The sequence below is a fragment of the Rousettus aegyptiacus genome, unplaced genomic scaffold, assembly GCF_014176215.1.
Source record: "Rousettus aegyptiacus isolate mRouAeg1 unplaced genomic scaffold, mRouAeg1.p scaffold_m13_p_12, whole genome shotgun sequence".
In the NCBI taxonomy this organism is placed as follows: domain Eukaryota; kingdom Metazoa; phylum Chordata; class Mammalia; order Chiroptera; family Pteropodidae; genus Rousettus; species Rousettus aegyptiacus.
In genome coordinates, this window is record NW_023416287.1 from 33,603,300 (window position 1) to 33,614,060 (window position 10,761).

Consider the following 10,761-nt stretch of genomic DNA (forward strand, 5'->3'; position numbering starts at 1 on the left):
CGATCTAATCTGGCTCGGCTTTTCGACTTCTCGGCGCTCGATTGAGGCGCGTAGTAGAGTTACTTCCGCTTTCTGGCTGCGTTTCCGCCTTTCGGTTTTTACGGTTCACGCTGCCGGCCTGGGGTGAGTTTGAGCCTATTCTCCCTCGCTGTCTCGGTTATCCCAGTTGCCGGTTGCCGCAGTGTCCAGCGCTGCCCTCTAGCAACCGGGAGTGGACGAGGCGGGACGGGAACGGGACGCATCCCGCCCAGGGTTCGCGGAAGGCTCCGGGCCAGGAAGGATTGGAGACTGCGGCGCTAGTCCAGCAAGGCCGGCGAATTTAAGAGCCTTGTCTGCAGTGGGACGGTTTGGGGCCAGGGTCACGTGGCTGCGTACTTAGACTTGGGGACTGGGTCCTTGGGCGAATGTGCCTGTGTCTGGAGAGTAGGTAGGCTCTCGCGTAGGGAGTGAAGGATAATTAATGTCCCTTCGCTTATGCTAATTTACAGCTCTTTGTGCGCTTTCCCGTTCTTTCTAGATTAGAGGCCCTCTTTTTGATTGGGAGGCTTCCCCCAGTACCCCGTACTAGTCCAGGCCACCATCAAACCTCGCACGAGTTATTGCTGAAGTCTCCCCTCTGATCTCTCTGCCTTCAGTTAGACCTCTCTATCACTTCCCTCTCGTCGTCTTGGCTACTCCAGTCCTCCAGGTTTCAGTTGGGGGAAGGGGGAGGTCGCCGGTCTCTGAGAAGCATTACTTTTCACCTTTTATCCGCACAAGTACAGTCCCTGTCTATAGGCTCCTCCATTGTCAGTAGTCCTGTGCTCTTAACGTACAATGAGTGTAATTATTTGTGAAGTTAAGAAATATGTGGGGGCATCCAAGGAAATAAAGCAAAGTCAGAATTTGCAACTGAAAACAATGTAAAAAATGAAATAGGTGAGAGTAAAAGAAAAGTGCAAGAGACCAGAAGACAGAGGCTGAATTCCCAGGCCTGCTGCTTATTACCTATGTGACCTTAGGCAAGTCCCTTAACCTTTAATAACAGTACTTTTAAGTGCTTACTGCCCATGTAAGAACTGCTAAAACTTTATCCCACTTAGTCTTCTGAGTTCTACTGGGTAAATGCTGTTACCATCCCCATTGTACATGTGTGAACCTGAGAGATTAAGAAACTTGCCCTCAGTCAAGCAGCTAGTAAGAAGCGTAGACAGGATTTGATTTTTGATTTGGCTGGTAGTAGAATCTGAGTGCTTAACCATTATGCAGAACTGCTGTATCTGAGCTCCATTCTTTCAAGCTGGTCAGAGGGAACTTTGGAGTCAGGACAGTGGTGGTGTATATAAAAAGTAATAGATATGAAAGTGCTTTGTAAGTCAACTTCATTCATGTTCTAACTTACTGATTTTTACTGGATGTACATTTGTTAAGTTTCTTTTTCGTTTTTCTTCAAATCTCAAATTTTTAATTGCTTAAAAAAGAAAAGATTCCTTTAAGCAAATAGAAAAATAATTTCACTTGGCATAAGTGAATATGTGTAAATGAATAAGTATAAAAATAAATGTATTGAGTGAAATACTGTTATTAAAATCTGGCTGGGTACTAGTGCTCCACCAGGTTTTGAGCATGAGAACTGTTCTTCTTGTTTAAAAAGGAGGGCTAGCGAAGTTTTAAAGAGTTTTTAAAGACTGCTGCCGAAGTGATATTTTCTGACACTTGGAATTGAAAGAGAAGTTAATAATGTTTGTGTTGTGTCCTAATGCCACACTAAATATGAGTTAATCTTCTCTGTTCATAACAGAATATTTTCTATCTCTTTAGGCTATTTGAACAGTTTAGCCCAAAACATGGATATCAGACCAAATCATACAATTTATATCAACAATATGAATGACAAAATTAAAAAAGAAGGTAAGTGCTTTTTAAAAATCTTTGTTAACAACCAAAGTGTGTTTAATTACTACTGTCTGAAATAATGGTTTATCCCTTTTTTGGGTAAGGATTTTAAGGTTTTTAAAAAATAAAAAATAGATATGGCTGAACATATGTTGGATATGTTTTTAGTCATAAATAAAATGGTTTCAAATAACTTTTTAAATTAGATAACCAGTGGGAATAGTATGACGTTATTAAAATGTGGAACTTTGTATAAATAAAAAAGTGAATGGCGGAGGGGCTCTCAATGCAGTGTTGTTTTATGAACGATTTTGTCTTTGTTTCATTCATAAATAACTTGTTTCCTATTCGATTTTACACAGAATTGAAGAGATCCCTCTATGCACTATTTTCTCAGTTTGGCCATGTGGTAGATATTGTAGCTTTAAAGACCATGAAGATGAGAGGGCAAGCCTTTGTTATATTTAAAGAACTGGGCTCATCCACGAATGCTTTGAGACAGTTGCAAGGATTTCCATTTTATGGTAAACCAATGGTAAGTTGATCTTATTATTTTTGGCTTTAATCTCTATTAATAGTATAATAGATTTGTAAATATACTCTTAAAACTATAGCTGTTGCTTTTTGCTTTTAATTACGTGTTAGAGGGAGTTTGGGTTTATTTTATTTATTTTTATAAAAACAGTAGTACAGTTTATAATTCACTTCTTAATTTGTGACAGTTCAAATGGACAAAAACAAAATACATTGAGATGTAGACTTTTTAAAAAATAATGGTTGTATAGTCAGTAGTCTCATCTCAAAAGAATAAGAAATTAATAATGTCAGAAGATTAAAAGGAAACCTTTCTTCCTAAACTTGTAAAACAACACACAACAAAAACCACAGGTCAAAGAGGAAGTTCAGTCTGAAGTTTTAGAAAATTCCTTAGTGAAATGATACATATCAGAAGTTATGCTGTCTAGATAAAGCAATGATGTAAGGAAAGTTTATAGATTTAAATTCAGAGGTTATATTAATGGATAACAATGAATGGAAATAAAATAACTATACATGGAAAGCTTATGTCAGGAATGACATAATAAGATTCACATTTAGCTGTTGGACAAAGATTTTCTTGTGGGAGGACCATAAGGAAGCAGGGAACTAACATAATTAGGAGGCTATAGGTCTAAGTCAGAGATGGTACAGAATTGCATCAGGCTGGGGACAGAGAGTAGAACAAGGGGTTTTACGTGTGTGAATGAGTATACAGTACCTTGGGTTTGGATTCCAAAGTGCTTTTCTTCTGGAACTGTAATGTAATAGCACAGGGTATTGGAGAAAAGAGCCAATAAGCCTGTAAAATGTAAGTAATTTGGATGTTCTTTGGTCTGATTCAGAGGTCAGCAAAAACTGTAAAGGACCAAATAATAAATATTTCAGGCTTCATGGGCCATACACAGTTTCTGTTGAATATTTTGTGTTTAAGAAAGCTCTTCCCTCATAGCCCATATAAAAACAGACCATGGGCTGGATTTGGCCCATAGTCTGTAGTACAGACCACTGGTCTAATTCCTTTATAAATTAAGAATCAGGTACAGAAAGGAATTACTTTTCTAGATTACCTTAATGCAATCACTGGCAGCATCAGGACTTGAAAGCTAATTTCCTAATATTTAATATTGTGATTTTTTTTTTTTCCTAAACTAGGACTCCGCACACTATCTGTAAAGGGCCAGATAGTAAATATTTTAGGCTTTGTGGACCAGCTGATATCTTGCAACTATTCTTTTTTAGTGGGAAAATCAGCCATAGATGGCATGCAGATGCGTGAGTGTGGCTTTGTCTCCCAAAGACCTAATTTACAAAAATAGGCAGTGTTGGCTGCAGTCTGTAGTTTGCAGATCTGTACTACCCTGTTTAATTCAGGCCTGAGAACTTTCTGTCAGTGGAGAAAGTTTTCTTGTCAACCTATATCTAGCTCCTTTTTCCATCCCTTCCCACCTTACTGGGCATCATCTGTGTGGAAAGGCCCACCCCAGAAAACCATGGGATTGTGCCAACATACTCTGATTTTCAGTAAATTGGCATTTCTTGAAACCAGCTTGTATTTCTTGGTAGTATGAAGGAGCAATTTCTTCCTTCAGGAGGATCTTAGGGCTGTTTTGCTGAGTTAAGATGACAAGTGTGCCTGTTACTCAGATACTGGAAAACAAAAATTATTTGCTGTGGCTTTCTCTGGCTTCACCTTGCCAGCTAATTATTTTAGACAGATGAAGAAAGTCCATTAGACTGATCTTATATTAAAGGTTATTTTAGAAGGTCTATTTCTCTGCCTTTAGGAAGGTAGCAGATATCTGCCAAATCTCTTGTATCCTGCAAGAGGGAAAACGTCCGTTGAGCCATCTGGTTTGTACTTATTTAGGTGCTTATAGTTGCTCTTCTCTTTTAACTTCAGCGTACCAACTCAGAAGTGAAAAAAAAATTACTGTAATTTAGAACTCAGAACAAAATGATTTTCTGTGAATCAAAGACATTTGGTTATTTAATGCCAAAAATACCTCAGTGAAATAGAACCATCTTCCAGAGGACTTCTATCATGAAACTTTTGGCTTAAATATAAATCTTGCCCCTTCTCTAAACTTTGGGCAGACTTCGATCTCCTACCAGTATTTAGACTAGAATTTTTAAACACTGGCACTTTTGACATGTTGAATTGGGTAATTTTTTTGTTGATGTTAGAGGTTAGAGGTTGTCTTGTTCATTGTAGAGATTTTAACACCATCCCTTTCCTCTACCCACTACATGCTTGTAGCATGCCAAACAGCAATGTCTCCAGTCAACAGTGCCACCTGTCCCCTGGTGGGCAAAATCACCTGTGATCGAGAAGTACTAGTCTAGACTAGCCAGCTAAGAGCTATAGCTGAGATCAGAGATCTTTAGAGGTTATTGTTATAAGGACATAACACAAGGTCACTCAAGATCCGTTCAGGTCAGAAAGAATGGTGAAGACCCAGGGGATTTGGGATGGAATCCTTGGGACCAAGTCAGTTAGTCTAAGTTGCATCTTTCTTAGCCTACATCTTTGATTACATGATGATGCCTAAGACTAGCAGAGTTGCTTGCAGGGATAAGTATACTAAAAGCACAGCAGCCCCGGCCAGCCAGGGAACACTGTGGGTACTGTAGTGGGACTGTGGTGTAGAGGTGTAGTGGTAGGCCTCTTCCTCTCCCGTTTCCCCAGAATAGTCATCTCTAGTTGAAATAAAAGGAAAGAAAAAATATCCTGCTTTCAAACCCACACCATTTTAAAATGTCACTTGTTCCCATCAGATTGAGATCAAATTCTTGCTATACAAGACAATTTTATGTAGTAACTTACAGGATTTTTGTGTTTTGATGCAATTAGAGATGGAGTTTCAGCTCTTTTGGTTCTAAGGAAGAAACATTTCCGTGAAATGGAAATTGTGGTTTGTACATTGTAGATAACAATGTACCTCATAGGAAACATTTTGGGATAGTTAATTGTGTTGATCTCAGCTCTGTGATAATGCTTTCGGCCAGAACCATGCTACTCAAAGTGTGGCTCCCATACCAGTAGTGTCAACACCTCCTTTGTACTTATTAGAAGTGCAGAATCTCAGACCTCACCCGTGACAAGCTTTCCAGGTAATTGGAGTGCACATTTTGGTTTATGAAATGCTGTCCTAGACCAGTGTTTTTCAGTGCTTGCCTGTGTTCTCACTTGTGCATGCTGCTCCTGCTAGCTGTGGCCCAGAAAGAATGAGCAGGTGGCCTGGTTGCACAAGTGCGATGCCATCCTTTTGTTTCCTTTTAAAGCATTTTAAGGTTAAGTTGATGCCACTATTGGTCATTTCATTTAAAGGTCATTAATCTTTGGTGCTTTAACTTTGGAAGTAACAAATTTCAAACAACACATTTCACAGCTAATTGATACATCTTGTGCCTTCTACTGAGAGCCCCTGCTAAGGGATAGGCATCTTTCCAAAGCAGTTTTCTCTATTTTATAAATGGAGAGAAGCAGTGGCATAGTATTTTACAGTCCTATTTTTCTCATATGAAAATCTATGGCTTTTCTCTCACAAACACACTTGAATCTAACTTTGTTTAGGTTGTGAATCATAGGCCACAATTTATTTTCATTTGGCACCCAGTATATTTGACAGGTTTTCATAGGGGTGAGTTTTAAATACCTTGTAGTGTATTCGAGTAATAGAATTTGTGATATTAATGATGGTGTAAACAGCCTTCAGCATAATGAAAAGTAACTTGTTTTCAAATAATTAAAACAGCGAATCCAGTATGCAAAAACAGATTCCGATATAATATCTAAAATGCGTGGTACTTTTGCTGACAAAGAAAAGAAAAAGGAAAAGAAAAAAGCTAAAACTGTGGAACAAACAGCAATGACTGCAAATAAAAAGCCCGGTCAGGTAAGATAGACAAAAGTTCATATTTTTTTGGTGTTAAAAATTTGATGGGACGTCTGTCTTTCACTTGAGGCATGATCTTTGAGGCTCATGAGTACATTTGTATGTATATGCATTTAAAAGGTAGATTTTTAAGAAGCTGGCCTGATTGAGTTCTAAAATTTCATGTTTAAGCAACAGATTAAAAGGGAAGCATTTACATATGCAGATTTATGTTTAACATTTTTATTTAAATTTGTATGACATTTTGTTCATTCACAGAATATGTTAATATCTATTAGCTTATTTCTCAAGTTTTGCTGCCTATAAATAGTACTATAGATATTATGTTTAATTATAAGTACTCCACTTAAGCTGTTTGGACAATTCAGAAATTCAAAATTTAATTAAAAATACCAGATAAAAGTGAAATTATCATTCAAAAAGTAGTTAGTTTTTGATTAAAAGTGATTAGAAATCAGTTTCACTAAGTATAATGCTTAATGTTTCTCTAATTGTTAAAAAAAAAAGGTTAAGAAAAACCACTTCTTGGTTTTCTCTTGTCTACTTAAGTCATTATTTTATTTTACTTTATTTAATTTTTTACTTCATAATTTTAAAGCTTAGAGGCTAAGTTTTATGATATAGTTTAAATTAGGGCGAGACCTTTCAGAAATATTTGACAAGCTAAATATATGAATGTTTGAGTCAGCTAAGATGTAAATTTTTTAAATTAAATGGAATAAGAAATGTTTAATGTTATTTTTATAAAGTAATTATAAATACAAACACATGCTGCATTTTTAGAGGGATTGGAAATTTTAATTATTTCTCTGCTTTGTTTAGGGAACACTAAATTCAGCTAATACCCAAGGAAATGCAACACCAAATCCTCAGGTAGTATTTTTTTCCATGCGGTGATATTTTAAAATAAAACTAAAGCAATAGCAGTAATGTCCAACAACCTGTGTGTCTTCAAAAACTGAAAATAATTCCACATGTAAGATAAAACATTAAATTATATAACACTTTAATGTAGAAACTCACTCAAAACATTTTAATTTTCTGTAGGAGGAAGAAAACCAAACCTGACTTTATTCCTTACTTCCCATAATGAATCAATGAGGGAATTAGAATGATAGATTTTAAACTGTGAGGGCTGGGAGCAAATGTTTTTGTTTTCCTTACAGTATACAGTGCTTAGCCCAGGGCTTTACAGACACAGCTTAGGATAAGGAGTATAGGGAGCAGACTTGTACTCATGGTTTCCTACTTGATTTCTCAGATACAGGGCTCTGAGAAGTTTTATTTATTTATTTATTTATTTATTTATTTATTTATTTATTTATTTATTTAATTGTTTTTATGGTGACGTGGGTTAACGAAATCCAATAAGTTTCAGCTGTACACTTTAACAGTAAGGCACATATATATTTATACTGTGTATTCACTTCCCATAGTTAGATTTCTGTCACATATTTGACCCCCTTTACCAGAAAATTCCTTGCATCACCAAGGTTTTGCTGCTTTTAAGTTGTTTGCATTTTCTTATATTACCTATTTACCTTCTTTAAACTCTTCTAACAATGATAGTCCAGTTCACAAATGCCAGCACTTAATTCTCTAAGCCTTAAGTTGTTCACTTAAGTTATTCTTTGTACTTCATCAGATCTCCCTCTCTGCACCCCCAACATGAAATTAGCTTGAAAACAGAGAGGCTTTTTCTTATGTACAAGATAATGTCCCTATAGTTCCCCATAATCTCAGGGTGGGGTATCAAATAATTAGTTTAATATCTAATAAATATTTTTATCTACTTATTTTTGTGTAACTAGATTCTATGTATATCTCATTTACTTGCAAAATACATTAGAAGTCACCAGGTAGTGGTTCTGAATTTTCTTAAATGCCGGGATGTAGTAAACAATAACACAGAGAAGTGAATATCAGTGTTATTACTTGGGTAAACAGCTAAGGGGGCGGGGTGACATTGCTGCCTTCTCTATTTTTATTAGGATCTTGCAGTTATGTAATCCACATGACAAAATCCTCCATATAAAACTGACCTCCAGATGCTTGAAACTTAAATATTGTTTTAAATACTATTAAATACTTAAAAACTGATAAGATATATGATCTTCCAAATTTATATTAAGTGACTCGAATGTCTGCTTTCATTAGTTACTGTTAGATTTATATTATTTCTCTGCTGTCATTGGTTTTCAGCTTTAGTGTTTGATGCAGTAAGATTTTATAAGCCTTAATAAACTGTGGGATATAGTTCTCTCAAGTTTAGATTTTAATATGAGCCAAATGGTTTATAATACTTTTTGTACTTATAAGCTAACGTTGCCTTTTTTCTTTTCAATAGGTCCCTGATTATCCTCCAAACTATATTTTATTCCTTAATAATTTACCAGAAGAGACTAATGAGATGATGTTATCCATGCTGTTTAATCAGTAAGTTTTGTTTTTGTTTGTTTTTTTTTAAATAAACTAGTCTGTTCCAGGAACCTCCTAATAGGACAAATAGCACTTCCATGGGTTGAATTCATTTGTGTATCACACAGCAGTAATTCCTTACAAGTTCATTGATTTGGTTTGGGATTAATCATGAATTGTAGTCATTCCGCAGATTTAGCAAATAAGCAGCTAAATTACCTCTAATGTTTGAATTATTAATTATAATTGATTAGTAAAACAGGAAACAGGGCTTTGATATAATGACAAAAATATAATTAGCTTATGTTATTCCTGCAGTCCTTTCATGGTATTAATTATAATGATATTCATTATATTTTAGGCTCTTTCATCCTATTCAGGATTCTTGGTAGGATATACTTTTCCTGGACCAAAATCAGAAAATTGCGTAACAAATTAAAACACAGAATAGACAGTTATGTTTTTGATGTCATTTATATATTTACAAAATATAGTATACATATATATATATAAATTGTTTACATATATAGAAATTGTTTTTCTTCTTTACAGGTTTCCTGGTTTCAAGGAAGTACGTTTGGTACCTGGGAGGCATGACATTGCATTTGTTGAATTTGAAAATGATGGACAGGCCGGAGCTGCCAGGGATGCTTTACAAGGATTTAAGATCACACCATCCCATGCCATGAAGATCACCTATGCCAAGAAATAACATTTGGGATAGTTGTCTTTAAAGGACTTGGTGTTATTTACAGTGTTTGTTTCAATAACATTTTGTAAGGCCATTTTAATAGTTGGGAGTGAGAGGAAGTGAATGTGAAATTTTTATGCAGGTTTTAAAAAATTACCTAGTCTTCCTTTAGCCTAGTGAACTATGAAATATGAAGGCCTTAATTTTGTACAGTAAACTTTTATTTGTATTCTATACATAATACTTCATTTATTGGCCCAATGTTCAATCATCTTAAGGTGTATACAACTATAATAGGATGCTTGTCTAGTATTTTGGAGCAGCTAATGGTAGAGAAACATTGAAACGTTTTAATAAAAACAAAGAATTAGTTCAAGTTCTTGATTAGATGTTCTGTAGTTATTTTTTATGCATATGAACTGCCATCTGTAGTTCATTTTTTTTTTTTTTTTTTAAATCTAATACTAGTGGTAAAAATGATCGTCCTAAGTGTAGGAAGAAAATTGAGACCTGGGCCATATCTAAATTTAATCTTCATATTCAAATAAATGAGCACAGTATTTTGCTGGTAGTAGACATTTCTCATGTTTTTTCATTCAGTGTTTAATTGAGTAAACGTCATTTAGGAGTAACTGTACTTATTGGGAAAATAGGGAATGCTGTCTTCAAACTTCACATTTTATGTTCTTACCTTCTTAGGGCAGAATTGTTCCTAAGGAATACCCGTATGGTTATCTAACCTCTTTCCTGAAAGACCTCAAAGGGAAAAATTTTACAGTCCACAATATTTAAGACACGTTAGCTGAATTACAGAGAGTTGCCAATCCTGATATTGCTACCTTTTTGCAATTCTTAAATACCAATGTTCAAATATTTTCAAAGCTCATTTTCTTTACCATTTGATTTATACCTAAGGCTATTGATTCAGTCCCCTGCTAATAAAACTATGAGTATCTTTAGAAGTGGACAGTTTTTTTGCATGGTTAGTATGTACTAAAGTGACATTGATCATTTTCATATTCTTGTTTTAACATTTTCTTGTACAAAACTTGTGCTTATCACTTAGAATTTTTATTGTATATTTATGGACAGACTACTTTTAGACTTAACATAAATTATTATTATATCACTCTTGTGCATATGTGTGGAGGAAAAAGCAAAATTTTATTCTTAAAACTACCATATTCAGAGTCTGACTCTTAGGAATAACATTTTTAACCTCGTTGTCAAGTTCATGTACTTTTGTAAAATTTAATAGTGAATTACTAGAAAAAAGGCCATGTTCTTGAATATTACAGCAGTGTCAGTTGCTATTAAATTTTCTAACTGCTTATACTCTCA

The 10,761-nt window shown here is 35.2% G+C and overlaps 1 protein-coding gene across 4 annotated transcripts; it reads left to right on the forward strand.

The window, feature by feature from the left end:
• On the forward strand, positions 1–10,761 carry SNRPB2 (small nuclear ribonucleoprotein polypeptide B2). Of its 4 annotated transcripts, none has more exons than XM_016122021.2 (7): positions 1–123; positions 1,801–1,890; positions 2,238–2,410; positions 6,171–6,311; positions 7,134–7,184; positions 8,659–8,747; positions 9,282–10,761. In XM_016122021.2, the coding sequence occupies exons 2-7, from the start codon at positions 1,827–1,829 to the stop codon at positions 9,439–9,441; spliced, it is 678 nt and encodes a 225-aa protein (XP_015977507.1). In that variant the 5' UTR covers positions 1–123; positions 1,801–1,826; the 3' UTR covers positions 9,442–10,761. The 4 variants fall into 4 exon arrangements, with proteins under 4 accessions (XP_015977507.1, XP_015977508.1, XP_036085585.1 ...); XM_016122022.2 differs by lacking the exon at positions 1–123 and adding an exon at positions 180–427; XM_036229692.1 differs by lacking the exon at positions 1–123 and adding an exon at positions 460–788.

Bases quoted from the DNA above. Each gene is read 5' to 3' on its own strand.
- SNRPB2 (XM_016122021.2), top strand. From the start codon at position 1,827: ATGGATATCAGACCAAATCATACAATTTATATCAACAATATGAATGAC. The intron at 1,891-2,237 runs GTAAGTGCTTTT...GATTTTACACAG, and splicing joins TGACAAAATTAAAAAAGAAG to AATTGAAGAGATCCCTCTAT. The intron at 6,312-7,133 runs GTAAGATAGACA...TGCTTTGTTTAG, and splicing joins CAAATAAAAAGCCCGGTCAG to GGAACACTAAATTCAGCTAA.